At 43.1% G+C, this 15,852-nt stretch overlaps 2 protein-coding genes across 13 annotated transcripts in view; both read left to right on the top strand.

The window, feature by feature from the left end:
• Window positions 1-662: 662 nt before the first annotated feature.
• On the top strand, window positions 663-10,192 carry LOC139386889 (DDB1- and CUL4-associated factor 8-like). 2 transcript variants are annotated; one of them, XM_071132752.1, is made up of 14 exons: window positions 663-915; window positions 1,539-1,609; window positions 1,769-1,858; window positions 2,112-2,749; window positions 2,925-3,065; window positions 3,255-3,349; window positions 3,547-3,657; window positions 3,749-3,879; window positions 4,126-4,233; window positions 4,383-4,513; window positions 4,692-4,811; window positions 4,943-5,059; window positions 9,330-9,665; window positions 10,043-10,192. In XM_071132752.1, the coding sequence occupies exons 2-13, from the start codon at window positions 1,573-1,575 to the stop codon at window positions 9,435-9,437; spliced, it is 1,827 nt and encodes a 608-aa protein (XP_070988853.1). In that variant the 5' UTR covers window positions 663-915; window positions 1,539-1,572; the 3' UTR covers window positions 9,438-9,665; window positions 10,043-10,192. The 2 variants fall into 2 exon arrangements, with proteins under 2 accessions (XP_070988853.1, XP_070988854.1); XM_071132753.1 differs by lacking the exon at window positions 1,539-1,609 and having other exon boundaries at window positions 673-915.
• Window positions 10,193-13,088: 2,896 nt separating this feature from the next.
• Window positions 13,089-15,852, top strand: part of LOC139387084 (complement factor B-like) — a 37,898-nt gene continuing 35,134 nt past the window's right edge. For 3 of the 11 annotated variants that reach the window (XM_071133076.1, XM_071133074.1, XM_071133075.1), the window contains exons 1-2: window positions 13,370-13,528; window positions 13,860-14,066. In XM_071133076.1, coding sequence (XP_070989177.1) covers window positions 13,471-13,528; window positions 13,860-14,066 — 265 coding nt within the window. In that variant the 5' untranslated portion in view covers window positions 13,370-13,470. Of the gene's footprint in view, window positions 13,529-13,859; window positions 14,067-15,852 lie in introns of all 11 variants that reach the window. The other 8 variants (XR_011629119.1, XM_071133073.1, XR_011629118.1 and 5 more) reach the window with 6 other exon arrangements.

Below are 15,852 nucleotides of genomic sequence, written 5' to 3'. Positions count from 1 at the left end.
TGCGTATAACGATGCCATTTTGAGTGTCCTACAGGTGGGAAACAATTTTCACCTAACTTCACTTTTTTACATTGTAATGGGAATTTTAATGTATGTTGCTTTTCTTATAACTAATTTCTGTGTTCTATTCATGTGCTGTTCTATAAACCAATTTCTGTGTTTATGCAAGTGGCTGACTGAATGAATCCTCCCTATCAGTAGCTGCAATTTGGCAGTACGCCCAGACCTTGTTTTGAGAACGAAAGATATCTCAGTTTCAAGGTCTCAGCTGAGAGAGAAGAAGCCTCTTGAGCTATTGGTCTGCCACATGTTATGAACCTGTATTGGTCGGTCACATTAATTAAACAAAATGGTAATGCTTAATTAATTATGCTAAATCATGCAAATATAGCTTGTCTGTTATAGCCGTGTATAAGGCAACTGCTGGGACTGCCCAGGGAGAGCTCCTGATTGACATGTGTACTATGGTGCATTGAGTTGGTTGGAACCTCTCCAGCGCGCTGACAAATAAACAATGATTCATTTCAGATTGACTTTGAGTGTCACTGTGTAAGAATTTCCACAACAACATATTCACAATATTTACATTAGATGACACGGTACATTATTTATATACAGACCCACATTTCCGGAGAAAGAAATCCTTCGCCGGAAAAGGAATGACCGAAAAACAGAAGCTGAACCGTCAAAACATAAACAGAGCTAGCACACACTCGTGAGCGCACATAGTCTTTAATTTGACTGTTTCTTTTGACACGCATTCTTCATGTCGTATTTTTTTACTCCAAGATTTTCTATAGCTAGCTAAGTAACGTTAGTATAGTAGGTTGAAGACAGTAAATCTGCGCCGAAGATTAGAACAAACGACGTACTATTGCTAGCTACGCTCGTTGGGCCTACGACTTGTAGTTAGAGGTAACAGCTTTAGCTAGCATGCCAGCCATTGCTGTTTACTTCTTTTAACTGGCGTGAAATTGGTCAAACTCCTGAACAAAGTTTAACTTAATGTACCAAAATGTGTACATTTGCTAATCCAATCAACTAACAGAATAAGTAGTTAACATTATCTCTACAGCAGAATGGACATGGTGGCCAGTCAGCTGTTTTGACTTTTGTTAAATGTCAGTGTTGCTGCAGCAGCTAGCTAAGATTAGTTGGACAGCTAACGTTAGCTAGCTAACTTGCTTCCAATTCCAAACTACAGGCTGCAAGTCCTATGTTAGCTAACTAGAGACAGGCAGCTAGTGTCATGTGTTAGTGTGCACTCGATTTAATTTAGTTGCTGATATGTTAGCTAACTAAGTTGGCTAGTTTGCAAGATTTCCAATCATACCGTGACTTGAGAACATAATTCGTTCATCAGTCACAACTAGCTGACTTGTTGAGTGACATGTCATGCTACCTTGCTTTAATGAAGGCCATGTCAGTTGTTTGGACATATTGCAATTACTGGCAATCTATATGTATTATTATTATTAGGAGTCTTCAAAAGCAGCAGGTAGACTAATTCATTTGACCCTGCCTCGGTTTCATTCCAGGCTCTCCTCCTGTCCACACGAAGAGAGAAGCAGGATGGCTGAGGCAGATGGTAAATCCAGTGAGCTTAATGGTGAGGGATCACATAGGCCTCACTGATCACCCAGGCCTCACTGTTGCCGACTGGGAATACGAACATACACTGTTGTACTACTACTAGTAAGCCACACTACCAGAGCCAGCTACGTAAGACTAATGTGAATGTGTGGCCATATCTGTGTGTGTTTGTCAGGTGGGTCTGAGGAGCCAGATCCAGGAGAGGACCAGCGTGGGGAGGGAGATGCTTCCACAGCCACAGAGGAGCAGTCTGACTCTCAAGCAGGTAATCAATCATAGACTCAAACCGGAGGGACAGTCTGGCTCTCAAGCAGTTAATCATAGACTCAAACCAGTGCAGTATAAGAGAACTGTTGCTGTCATAGTCCAACATGTAGCCACAACACACAGGACACCATAACTGTGACATTATACACTCTACAAACAATTTGTTTTACAGTGGATAAGTTTCCTCCCTGCTTCTTGACAGTAGTGCTTTTTTTTGTCAATGTGTGACAACTTCCTCATCTTTCCCTCAGCTCCCAAAAAGGCAGAAGACAGAGCTAAGGACAAGCCAATGCCAGATGCAGAGGGTGAGAGGGTGCCTGGCGAGGGAGAGGAGGAGGAAGACACGGACAGCGTGGACGGCAGCGGCCTCTACTCCCTGAATGAGGAAGGGGAGCGAGATGGTGAGGGGGGTAGAAGAGAGCGAGTGAAGGAGAGAGATGCAGGTAAGAGGGCCGCCAGAAAGAGGAACCGCCCGAGCGGTGGCACCGCTCACCACTCCTCCAGCTCTGAAGTGGAGGATGAGGAGGAGGAGGAGGAGGAAGAGCAAGAAGAGGAAAACGAGCAGGCCATGGACGTGTGGCTGGGGGCGGAGCTGCGTGATCTTGGCAAGCCATCATGGCGGGCGGTGCCCTCCCTGCGGTTGAGGGAGATTGGCCGGGGCTCGCACCAGTTTGTGAGACGTGTGTGTGGCGCACGGGGGTTGGTCCAGAGGCTGGAGCTACAAGGGCGCCTGGAGAGACACACCGGCTGTGTGAACACCCTGCACTTCAACCCCTCAGGCACACGCCTGGCCTCTGGCAGTGATGACCTACGAGTGGTGGTGTGGGACTGGGCACGTCGTCGGGCTGAGCTGGAGTTTGACAGTGGGCATAAGAGCAATGTCTTTCAGGTGAGGAGGAGAGCACAATCAGGCTAGGTGAGGGTGAGACCGTAGAAAGGAGGGGAACACTTCTGGTGTTGTTGACACCCATTGAGAAACCATGTGAAAAATATGAAAGGAAAGCTAGAAATATGGTTCAGGACCTTTTTGAGAGATGTTGAAATGTACCTTTCTTCCTCCAAAGGCCAAGTTTCTTCCCCACAGTGGAGATTCAACTCTGGCCATGTGTGCCCGGGACGGTCAGATTAGAGTGGCTGAGCTCTCTGCCATGCAACGCTGCAAGAACACCAAGAGAGTGGCTCAGCATAAAGGGGCAGCACACAAGGTATGGTTGTATCGTGTTAATGAGTCTGGCTACTGGTCTTACTGGCCTGACTTTGGCGGCGTCTCAAACGACACCCTTTCCTCCATACTGTGGGGAATGGGTTGTCATTTAAGATGCGGACGTTCTAAGCCTTTTTTAGCTGAAAGCTGAGTTGATTTAAGTATGTTGTGTTTACTCTGTGTGTGTCAGCTGGCCCTGGAGCCAGACTCTCCCTGCTGTTTTCTGTCGGCTGGAGAGGATGCCGTGGTGTTTGGCATCGACCTTCGCCTCGACCGGCCTGCCAAGTGAGTGACATCACATGTCTGTCTGATATGCAAGTGTTAACATCATTACTGCAAGATCGCCTGGATGTTACTGTACTAAGGCCATTTGTTTTTCCTGATCATGTGACCAGTCGGGGATAAACTTAAGTCCCAATGTAGAACATAACAGCCTTTTAACCCTTTTCTACTATTTGTTTCCTCTTTTCCTTTTCTCTCAGTAAGCTGGTGGTGGTGAAGGAGGGGGATAAGAAAGTGGGGTTGTATACCATCTTTGTGAATCCTGTCAACACACATCACTTTGCTGTGGGAGGGAGAGATCAGTATGTCAGGTTAGACTCAAATCCCTCTTGTGTCCGTAAAGCAGAGGAAGTGCATTGTCTTGGATTGTCTCTTACCTCTCCTCACCTTCTATCTCTGTAGGATCTATGATCAGAGGAAGATAAATGAGAATGTTAATAATGGCGTACTGAAGAAGTTCTGTCCATCTCACCTGGTGTCCAGCGAGTCCAAAACTAACATTACCTGCTTACTGTACAGTCACGATGGAACAGGTAAAACACAAGGACTCAAGCACACTTTTATTCGAAGTCGGAGTTCATCTGGCTCTTGCTGTTATGACTGTCCTCATGTTTGTCCTCCCCATCAGTGACCAGGGATAGAAATGCCATGAATAGAGCAGAGGTGATTCCTTATTCTACATATGAGAGGAATGCTTTGTTCTACATAGACTATTTCTATCTCCATGTTCCAAAATTTGTGTCCAGCTGAATGCGTCCCATGTCTGTCAATCTCTTCAGAGCTCCTGACTAGTTACAATGATGAGGACATCTACTTGTTTGACTCCAGCCACAGTGATGGTGCAGATTATTGCAGGCGATACAAGGGCCATCGCAACAACGCTACAGGTACTGAGTTAAAAGGGGAATGAATGATTATGAACTAGTCAATTATAAGTAACACGAACACTGGTGTTTTACCATGCTATAACTGTGACTTCCAGTATAATACTCTCTCGCTGTCTCTTTCCCTACCCCTGTATTTTTCCATCTCACAGTGAAGGGGGTTAACTTCTATGGTCCTAGCAGTGAGTTTGTGATCAGTGGCAGCGATTGTGGACACATCTACCTGTGGGACAAGGTCTCAGCTCGCATAGTCCAGTTCATGGAGGGAGACAGAGGAGGAGTGGTGAGAGGGAGAGATGGTGTGTGGGTGGGAAGATGTATGATGGCCAAAGGAAATGGCTTGATAATTGGCAGGTGCAAGTAAAACCCTTAAATGAAATTGAACACTTATCAGTTTCACAGTTTTATGCTCACTCACTAATCTGTCTGTCCTTTAACTCTATCTCAACTTCTTCTCCAAGGTGAACTGCCTAGAGCCCCACCCTCACCTTCCAGGTCTGGCCACCAGTGGTCTGGATCATGATGTTAAACTTTGGGCCCCCACTGCCGAGAACCCCACAGGGCTCAAGGGCCTCAAAGACGTACGGTGGTTCATACCATTGATTCCACACACACAAACCTCAACATATCCCAAACATCCCACGGCATATAGGCTTGGATTCTGCATACCAAAGCTGTGAGTTTTGATGTGACTGGTGTTGTGGTCGTTCAGGTGATGAAGAAGAACAAGCGTGAGCGTGACGAGGACACTGTTCGACATGGAGATCAGTACGACACACAGCTCCTGTGGTTCCTCATGAGACACATGAGAAACAGACGGTCCCAGAGGGTGAGTGGAACACACCATAACACTGTAAGGGGTGTGTATGCTAGAGCCAGACCGATATGTGATTTTTGGATCCGATTTTAGTGGAAATATTTACCGATAACTGATATTTTTATTAATATCACTGGATAGCACCAAAAATATGATTTTATTTTTGAATGAAAAACTGTTACTCTCGTGAAAGGAGGATGACCTGCACTGATTCCAGCTAAAAATGAGCCTCTGAAGACTGAGCTGCCTCATGCTATCCAGCTGGAAAACGAAATACCCATACATTGACAATGTGTACTATCTAGCTTCAGTATGTGTTAATCGATTGTAGGGCTGTAGCTACTGAATTCTGTTGTCACTTGAAAGGAAAAGCATAAATCAAGCGCTATTTTGAACCTGCTATGTTTTTGTAGTGTCTCTGAAAACATTTGAATGACAGAGCTTGCGGAATACCCTTCGCAAAGAGCACCAGATTTCACAGGCTTCACTAAAGGGCTGTAACGTTAACACTACTACCGAATTGAACATTCTTAGCTCGGCACTTGCTTTACATTTGGGCATAGCATCCATTGTTTGTCACGGTGCCAACACCCTACTATTACATATAACCGTATATGGCCAGTGCTAATTTTGAAATTATTACCGCTTGCTATAAGGCAACAAAAAAACTACAAAAATATATACAGTTTAACTGTAGTTATACTTATCATTATGAAGGCAATTAAGTTCTAAAGATGACACAGCAATGCATTTGTGGAGATGGTAGATATTTTATAAAACTACAATTTATTTAGAAATAATCAGGGTAAAGCAATGAATTGAAAAATTGATGTGGCAAAATGATGTACTAATGTGATAGGCTACAGAATCCTTCACCTACATGGAATGATGATTAGAGGGCCTAAGATCAAACAAGCAGTTATTCTTCATATTTCAGAATGAAACAAAGCAGGGATTACAGAAGGAATATAGACAGTAATAATAAAAGTAACATACAGGTTACATGTTGAAGTTTAAATCAGGGAAAGAGGTGAGCTGGATACTCTTAGGTATTTCCTGTCTGGAACCGACAGTCTAAAGGGACCTCTCCATGCTGTAGAGTCCAAAACAAAGGAGTCAGAAGTCCAGTATCTCAAAGTCCCCGCAGGGGGTAGTGCTTGAATGATTCTGTAGTTCAGAAATGACAATAACCATATGGCTGGTTTACGGTCTGAACAAAAGGAGTGGTATTCACATTCTGTTTATAGTCCTGGACAGGAAGAGGTGAGGAAGAGGTGAGCTGCAGAGCTGTGATTGGCTCAGGTGAGGGAATAATTCCTGGGACTGGGTCAGCCCCCATTCATCGACTGCATTGTTTTGTGACTTATGGCAGGGCATGAGTTAATTCATTTTCTACATAAATGGAGGGGACTTTGTACACTCGTAACGTCTTCCACTGCCTTTGTGAAGACTGTGATTCCACAGATACCAAACGGTATACTTTTCCGTGGACGAATGAGGGTAATACCTGTTAATTGTCAGAAAAGCATATCACACACATTGTAAAATTCAGTCTTATTACACACGCATCTGAACACTTTTAACCATGTCATTTTCAGTCCGTTTACATTGTTTCATTGAGGAAATAAGAGTTTGTCACTGGGTGCTCTCCATTTTTCTCAATAGAAAAGTAGTTTGGCTGAGTCTTATTCTTCAGTGTTCATTGGGACCCTGCTGGGTCTCTGTCTCCAACAGGCCGTCTCAGTACCATTCGATTAAACTTACCACACGTGACCTGATAGGAACTTTGGTGTAGACTAGAGGTGTGAGATAAGCAAAAGAGGGGAAGGATGACTCCTGCTGGGAGCTTGTTATGAGTGCTCCCCTCCTTTGTTCTCTGGCCAGTGATGAGGCCCTTGTGTATTCTCGTTGGCGTGGATGTTAATTTGACGCTCCTCTACATCGTCCCCTGTTGGCCTTCCTTTGAGGGCTGGACTGTTGAAGCTGATGGACAAATGGATCAGAGCATCAACAGCATTTGACATCACCTTTTCTTCTCCCCACATTTGATATGAGCTTGTAAATGTATATTTAATCAAGGTAGAGGAAAGACATGAACCTAGTGAGTGGGTCTTTAAAATAATTAAATCCTATTCAAGGTAATTATAGTTGATTCTAGGTTGTCATTTATGAGCAACACTAAATGGGTTCTTGGTTGTAAGCTGTGAAGGGGGTAGGGGACCTAAAGAAATAAGGGTGGTTAACCGGTGTATCAGTCTGCCCAAAATCTACATTACTGAGGACAGGTTTAGGCGTGTTGATAAAGATGTTATCAATGAGGGGTTTAGCGGAAAACAGTGGAAGCTGTCTGTTCAATGTCTAGAAAGGAAAAGGGCTAATCCCTCACACTTATTAGAAAACATATCTCTCGCCTCAGAGTTGACATGGATTGGAGTCACTGCATTCTGAATTCCTTCAGTGAATTTACGCACGTTAACCATCTGTACTTGGGCGTTGTCATGGGTCCTAACCAATGATGTGTATAAACCCTGGATGACTGACAGGGGGCGCTGTATTAAAGCCACAGGGAAGCTATAGAAATGCATGAAAGTCTACATTAGTTTTTGACATGTTTGTTCTACTACAGACACCTTAATTAATGCATACGTTTAAAATATATTATGTGAGCTAAACATAAAAAATATAACATTTTCCTGAAGGTATTTTCTTTTTAGTACTAATGTTACTGTTCTCACTACAACAACAAAATAAATGCATGTAATTTTGTCCTTTTAACATTTAATTGAAATACTGTAGAATTCCATTCTTTCCCTTGGAGGACTGCTCATACTAGGGAGTGTCAATATGGCCAACCGGCACCTTCAATACAGCATCAGCAATCCAGGGTTTATATACGCCATTGGTCCTACCTCGACAAATTCTGACAGAGGGAACTTTGAGTGCTGAATGCAGGTTGACTACGAGGAACGTACCCTCAAGTTTTATGAAAAAGATTAAAAGATGACACACAACCATTAATTATTTTATGCCTAACCAATACGATTCTGAGTCTACCTAAAATGCAGTTCACCCCGCTGAAATTCTTTCTGAGTTGCTTTGTAAAGAGGCTGTAACTGGTTAAAATGGGCAGCAAACTATGCAGCTTTTGCCTCTTTAGGGACATCTTGCGTCATCTGGCCAATGGTCTCTTAAGTCGTTCCTGAGAGGCTATACCCCTGCAAGATGTACACATAAAAGAGCTTGTTGGCTCTGGAAAATGCATATACAAAACGATGAATGGTTCTGCATTGGGTGTGTACTGTAAAGGGATTTATGGCCTTGGAAAAGGTGTGCACCAATTATATTGGGTGGCAGTAAGAAATCACTAATTGAGTTCCAGTCAGATGGTTGAAATCAAAAAGGGAAATTAGATCAATGTAAATAACTAAGACTCATATGGAATGCGCAGAGATTAGTGTTCACTTAAAGTCTACGCCTACAGACTGGGAAAAGAGTGGGTTATTAATCATATGGGTTAACCTTAACCCTGGGGCAAATTGGGTGACAAGTGGAGGTTGTGTAGCCTGTAATGCATAGGTTTTGATCACTAACAATGTTAATATGCTCCTGAAACAAAAACAGTACGCATAACTTATTAAAGAGCAGGGCACTTTCAGACATAATAGTGTTAGATTTTCACCTAATGTAATTGTCAATCTAAATGATGGCTCAAGGTCAAGTTACGCTAGTATGGACAATTGAGGTAGAGCAGTGTCATTTGCTAGCAGAAAACCATTAGCAATACCAGTGGACCTCAAATATTAATTGGGTAAAACAATGTTACACCTAATTCAAAGAGAACGTTATCAAAGTCACAGCTTATCACTTACTACTAGAACATTTTTTAAAAAATTTTTTTAAATTTAATTTTACCCCTTTTTTTTCCTCCCCAATTTTCGTGGTATCCAATTGTTGTAGTAGCTACTATCTTGTCTCATTGCTACAACTCCCGTACGGGCTCGGGAGAGACGAAGGCTGAATGTCATGCGTCCTCCGATACACAACCCAACCAGCCGTACTGCTTCTTAACACAGCGCGCATCCAACCCGGAAGCCAGCCGCACCAATGTGTCGGAGGCTACACCGTGCACCTGGCAACCTTGGCTAGCGCGCACTGCGCCCGGCCCGCCACAGGAGTGTCTCTCTTTCTCCAGGAGTATCTACAGGGAATATTGTGTTGAGCGTTCTCTGTCTCTCTTTCTCCCGCTTTATTTCTTTCCCTCTTTCTTTTCTCTATTTCCTAGACACGTCGGGAGGGTGCAGAGGGAGACACTGATGAGTCATGGAGCTCTCCAGATTCCTCTGATGAAGAGGATGGAGGGCCAGACCACGTCCAGTGCATGTCCTCCTGAGCCAAAGAGATATACAAGCCAGCCACACACACACACTGCATTGCCCTGGTATTGATGCATATATGCAGGCACTATTGGCTCACACATGAACACTGAGACCATGAAGTAACAGTAAAAAGGTACACACACACACACACACACACAGACAGACAGACAGACAGACAGACAGACAGACAGACAGACAGACAGACAGACAGACAGACAGACAGACAGACAGACAGACAGACAGACAGACAGACAGACAGACAGACAGACAGACAGACAGACAGACAGACAGACAGACAGACAGACAGACAGACAGACAGACAGACAGACAGACAGACAGACAGACAGACAGACAGACAGACAGACAGACAGACAGACAGACAGACAGACAGACAGACAGACAGACAGACAGACAGACAGACAGACAGACAGACAGACAGACAGACAGACAGACAGACAGACAGACAGACAGACAGACAGACAGACAGACAGACAGACAGACAGACAGACAGACAGACAGACAGACAGACAGACAGACAGACAGACAGACAGACAGACAGACAGACAGACAGACAACTGAAAGGGAGTGTGACTAGTATAGACAGACAGACAGACAGACAACTGAAAGGGAGTGTGACTAGTATAGACAGACAATAAACCTCACTTCTAATCAGGCAGGGAGTGATTGTAGGCAATTGTGTTCATGCACAGTCTGAGGGGAGGGGGCTGATACACTCTCAACCCTGATTTTGTTCTAACCTGTGTTCTAGGGAGGCTGATGAGTGCTCACATCCTTACACAACCAGTAAGACTCATCTACACCCACACTTATGCTCTGCCAAGCCAGAGAACATAAGAACTCACACACATCTCATAATCAGTTGTCCGTCATCTGCAATGCAGACGTTACCCCCCTCTCTTTCCCCTCTACTTTTCTGTTGGGGGATTTGAAGAAAGGGGTTGATGTATCTTCAGACCTTTTGATCAACCCTAAAATGTGATTCATTCATTTTTTTTTTTCAAGGGCCAAACCAGAGCCCTTACAACCTCTCTAGGGTTAGCCTCAGAACATCTGCATGTGGTCAATCAGCTTAACCTTCAGATGGCTCATACCTGGTGACTGCATCCCTTATACTCTGCTGTGTTTTTTTTTCACTCTCCCTCAGCCCAACGCCTTCCAACCCCCCCCCCCCCCCCCCCCCCCCAAACCTCCCATCCCACGCTACTGAGTGCACTTTAATCAGGGATGTTTGGGTTTTATAGACAAAGTGTGCGCTGGGGGGGCCAACCATGCATTGTTATGAAACATTGGCTACGTTGGCTCCCCAGAACACCTCAGTAAAGTAAAGGTGCGTTGTAAAATGAGAGGTATTTGACTAGTTGTTTAGTTTGGGATATGCACTTAGCAGGACTGTCTTGAACAGAGCTCCAGCTGAAAGATTCCCTTTCCTTCCATCAACTTAACCCCCTCCCTCCTTCACACTCCTCCTGGACGAGTACCCTGACCTAAGCCTCTACCTCCCTAAAGGCCTTCCCACGCTGTACGTCAAAATCTGAATTTTACCATTATTACATGTCACACTGTGCGATGTTACCAAATTAAAATCTTGATATCAACCTGGCCAGATTGTACAATTTGCTTCAGTTTTGTCGTCACATTCTGCGATTGGCTATTACAACTGCAGCAGTGTATTTGATCTGTGCATGTGCCAGCACCAGCAGCGCAAGCCTCCCAAGCATATTCTGAGAAAATTAAAGTATGCATCTTAGAAATAGTTTTCACATACAAACGTATATATGTCTGAATTCAGAATCAAATAGGCTTCCCAAAAATAACATGGTCGTTGTGGTGGAACTTTTATTTTGATTGGCGATTTTTAGCATTTATCAAAATCCCATCAAGTAGCCTGGTTTCAGATGTCATGTAAACAAGATAATTAGGGAAATCGTTCTTGCAAAGCATGTAAATGTTTAAATCAAACTATTATATCAATCTGACTTAATGTGTGCATAATCAGTGTCAGCCATGTTCTTATTAGTCGTAACACCAGCCACACAACACGATAAAGGCCCAACATTTCTGACACGGCTAGAACTTTTGTCGAGCCATAGACACTGAACGACCCAAGATGTCCGACAATTGTTTACGACCTAAGAATTTGACCACAATGTGGATAATTTGGCTGTGATGGCAATATCGTGGCATAAGACGGCTGAAATCATAGTCTGTGCGAGCCTTAACCCATCTTTCTCTGAGAGTACACGTTATTGTGCTGGAGGGCTGCTCAGGAACACCTGAATGGTCTCATTGTGTATATATACAGTACATCCAAAAGGATTCTCACTTTTCTGTTTGAGGAGCCCTGAATATACATCCACGGCTCATGCCAGCTAGCAGTCTCTGCCAGAGTTCATACTCCGAAAAGGAGAAGCGGGGGTTTGATCAGTCTCTGGAGATCAAAGCATCTGGGTAGCAGTGCTGATCTTGGATCTGTTCATATAATCTTATTCATTAAGATCTGAAACTGATCCTGGATCAGCACTCTTTGAGATGCTTTGTGGATACAGCCCAGATGTAAAGACTGCTGTTTGGCTCTCTTTGAACTTTGTGAGATTTAAGAAGCTGTTCCTCAATCTGTATTTGAGGCCATCTGCCCTGTCAGACCTTCCGGGGGGACAGGAGGGAGGATCGATCTGCTTGCCAGTTGTTTTTGTTTGAGAGCGATAAAGTCCATCTTTTTCTCTTTTTGTATAAGATTATAAATGTTTGATGAATTCATGTACATATATTAAAACTGTATAGAAATAATCTTTAGCAATGTTTGACTTAAGAAAATGTCAAAATATTGGATTGATATTGATGCAGAGGTTTATTATATATGAGGACGAAGTACTTTTAAAATGAAGATACGAAGATGGCTTTAGTTTTAGTTTTTCTTCTGTAAATGACAGCCCCAATTGTTACAGTATATTGGTAGGATTCAGTTAAACAATGAATCAAGTTTGGTTCCTTCTCATTTTCAATTTACAATTTTCTCTCTCCCGCTCCCTGTTTTTATTTGTTCTTGTATATATATTTAGGCTTTTGATCAATGATTTATCCCACTGCTGCCTAATATTGTGTTCTACCGGTTCAGTTGGAAACATGTATGATTTGTGCAATAAACAGAAGACTGTCCCTTGTTATTTTGACATTGGTTGTTTTTAATTTGTTCAGGCATCAGGCTCTGTTATCCAACAACTGAAGACACTTTTAAAAGTGTAAAGAGTTATATTTTTTCATTCTCCTGTCCTTGTTTATTACTTATTTTGTTTTATGATGTGAAGCACTTACTTCTTTTGAAAAGCACCATATAAATAAAGTTAACTAGGAAGGAACTCAATTATTTAGAGTGAAACAGTATAGAATTTCACACAAAAAATGCTTACGTTACACATGATTGTATAGTGGCCTAAGCCTGCCCGAGGTATGGGAACCGAACAAGTATGGATATATGATAGACGACCTGGCTTCCAGTAAGGTTTGTCTGTGTGCTTTAGCCATTTCTTCTAACTTCTGTTATTTGTTGAACAGTGGAGGAGTTGCCTAATGCACAAACTGATCTGGCTAGTGGGCTAGAGACTACCCACATACTTGCTCAAACAGAAATCCACACACCCTTCAGCAAACCACTGGCTCTTTCTTGTCAGCAAGATAAAGACACAAATTAAGAAAATATTTGAATCAATATCTTCTTCACTGATGAATACCTGGGAGACTATGTTGGCAAATAACTATGGGTCATTACCTTGTCTCAGAGCTCTCCTTTTACCGTAAAAGCAAATCCATGAGTGATGGGTCTGAGCCAATGTCAAGTTTATTGCTGTGTGTATGTTAAACAGTGGCCTAGTTAAACAGTGACCATATTATTGATATAACAGTGTTTGCTACCTTTTCGATTCTCAGCATACAACCTCAGGCTCTATATTTATGCCCACAAATAACGCACATTCCCAAATGCTCAACTCTAAACCTTGTCTCAACTACTGCAACTCTTAAGACACAGGGATGAGACCTGAAATTTTGACTTTGATATACTCCTTAATTCTCTGCATTGTCAGCACTGGTAAGTCCTTGGTATATGTTTGTATTTATGTTAGGCTGTCTTACTCCTTAAGGTGTTGAGCAATATAATCATACTTTGATAGAAAATAAAAGTATAGCAATACTGTGTATATGACTATTAGTAAAGGCAAGAGTGACATTTGTTTTTACCTGAACCCTGCTTTGCCTCAGACCTGTACAGAGCCATAGATACTTGTCTTTATGCTGTACCTATAATGTTATGTTCAAACTATATTGCAAACTTCTGCCAATTACTCAAGCACACACCCTCATGTCTCTCTCTCTCTCTCTCTCTCTCTCTCTCTCTCTCTCTCTCTCTCTCTCTCTCTCAGTAGTCTCGTCTGGAGTTTCTGTCTGCAGTACTGATGGCATGTCCATTCGAGGAGGGGAGTACAGTCTCTCAAATGGATCAAATGTGGGCAGTGAACTTTTGTACCACTGTCCTGATGGTTATTACCCTTACCCCAAACTTATGCACAGATGTCTGGGCCATAATCGCTGGTCCCCAAGCCCCAGTCGACGAGGCAGTGAGTGCAGGGGTGAGTATGGTGAATTGATGTTCAATTTGGAAAACTTAATTCTGTACTCAGATCTTTCTGCTGTTCAAGATAACATACAACGTAGCACCTCCACCCCTGAAAAGGTCCACCACCCTTGCCCAATCTGCCTTGTCATTCAAAGCAACAAAGAAATGGAATGGCCTTCCCTCCTCTCTGAAAGCGTGTAGTAGCTTCCAAGCCTGTCTGAGGCAAAACATAATAAAGTCCAATCAGACATGCTCACATTGATTTAAACCTAAAAGGTCACTGACTGTTTTTTATGCAACAGAAGACACATTAAAATCAGACGACTCACTGGACAGACGTTTTACATTTTCAAATCAAATGTTTGTACCTCCAATAAGTATGTTATGCTCGGTTTACAAATGCAACAATGGTATGGTGAATTAAGACAGAAATAAAAGTAGGGAGGTTGGTCATGGAGGATGGTTGGGCGTGTACTGCGACTGTCTAGCAATCAAAAGATTGCATGTTCGAGTCTTGTTGGGGACAACTAACAATTTAGCTAATCCTTCCCCTAACCCAGGTTTTCCAAACTCGGTCCCGAGGACCTCAAGGGGTGCACATTCTATCATTAAGTTTTCATTGTTTTAATCAGCTGGGCAAAAACCAAAATGTGCACCCCTTGGGGTCCCCAGGACCAAGTTTGGGGAATGCTGCCCTAATGTAACGTTATATATCATACTATACAGAGGGAATAACATTTACGTACCAAATAAAGTTGATGATGTAGTTGTTACTGACAAGAAGCACATGGCTGAGCATTTTAATCACCACTTCATTAAGTCAGGATTTCTATTGGACTTAGCCATGCCTCCTTGCCCATCCAACATTTCCTCATCTCCCACCCCTTCTAATGTGACTAGCCCCGATGCTCCTCCCTCTTTTCCCCCTGCCCCACTACAAAGTTTCTCCCTGCAAGCGATCACTGAGTCCAAGGTGCTAAAGGAGCTCCTTAAACTTGACCCCAAAAAACATCTGGGCTAGATGGTTTAGACCCTTCCTTCTTTACGGTTGCTGCCCATATAATCGCCAATCCTATCTCTGACCTTTTTTAACCTGTCTTTCCTCTCTAGGGAGGTTTCCATTGCTTGGACGGCAGCCACGGTTCGTCCTTTATTTAAAGAGATAGATAAAGCTGATCGTAACTGTTATATGCCTATTTCTATTTTGCCCTGTTTATCAAAAGTGTTTTAAAAACAATTATCAACTGACTGAATTTCTTGATGTCTATAGTATTCTCTTTGGTATGCAATCTGGTTTCCCTTCAGGTTAAGGATGTGTCACTGCAACTTAAAGGTCCTCAATGATGTCACCATTGCCCTTGGTTCTAAGCAATGTTCTGCTGCTATTTTTATTGACTTGGCCAAAGCTTTTGATACGGTAGACCATTCCATTCTTGTGGGCCGGCTAAGGAGTATTGGTGTCTCTGAGGGGTCGTTGGCCTGGTTTGTTAACTACCTCTCTCAAAGAGTGCAGTGTATAAAGTCAGAACATCTGCTATCTCACATCAACAACATAGCTCAGGCAGTAGGAAGCTCTCTCATCCATTTATATGCAGATGATAGTCTTATACTCAGCTGGCCCCTCCCCGGATTTTGTGTTAAATGCTCTACAACAAAGCTTTCTTAGTGTCCAACAAGCTTTCTCTACCCTTAACCTTGTTCTGAACACCTCCAAAACAAAGGTAATGTGGTTTGGTAAGAGGACTGCCTCTCTCCCCACATTACTACCTCCTGAGGGTTTAGAGCTTGAGGTAGTCACC

This window comes from Oncorhynchus clarkii, chromosome 28, assembly GCF_045791955.1.
Source record: "Oncorhynchus clarkii lewisi isolate Uvic-CL-2024 chromosome 28, UVic_Ocla_1.0, whole genome shotgun sequence".
NCBI classification, from domain to species: domain Eukaryota; kingdom Metazoa; phylum Chordata; class Actinopteri; order Salmoniformes; family Salmonidae; genus Oncorhynchus; species Oncorhynchus clarkii.
Note: the sequence above shows the minus strand (reverse complement) of the source record. Positions and strands in the feature narration are given on the sequence as shown.

What these genes read in the sequence shown, in the direction of transcription:
- LOC139386889 (XM_071132752.1), top strand. Translation starts at nt 1,573, where the DNA reads ATGGCTGAGGCAGATGGTAAATCCAGTGAGCTTAATG. An exon ending in ATAAAGGGGCAGCACACAAG is followed by an intron (nt 3,066 to 3,254) that starts GTATGGTTGTAT and finishes TGTGTGTGTCAG; the next exon opens with CTGGCCCTGGAGCCAGACTC. An exon ending in AGGGAGACAGAGGAGGAGTG is followed by an intron (nt 4,514 to 4,691) that starts GTGAGAGGGAGA and finishes TTCTTCTCCAAG; the next exon opens with GTGAACTGCCTAGAGCCCCA.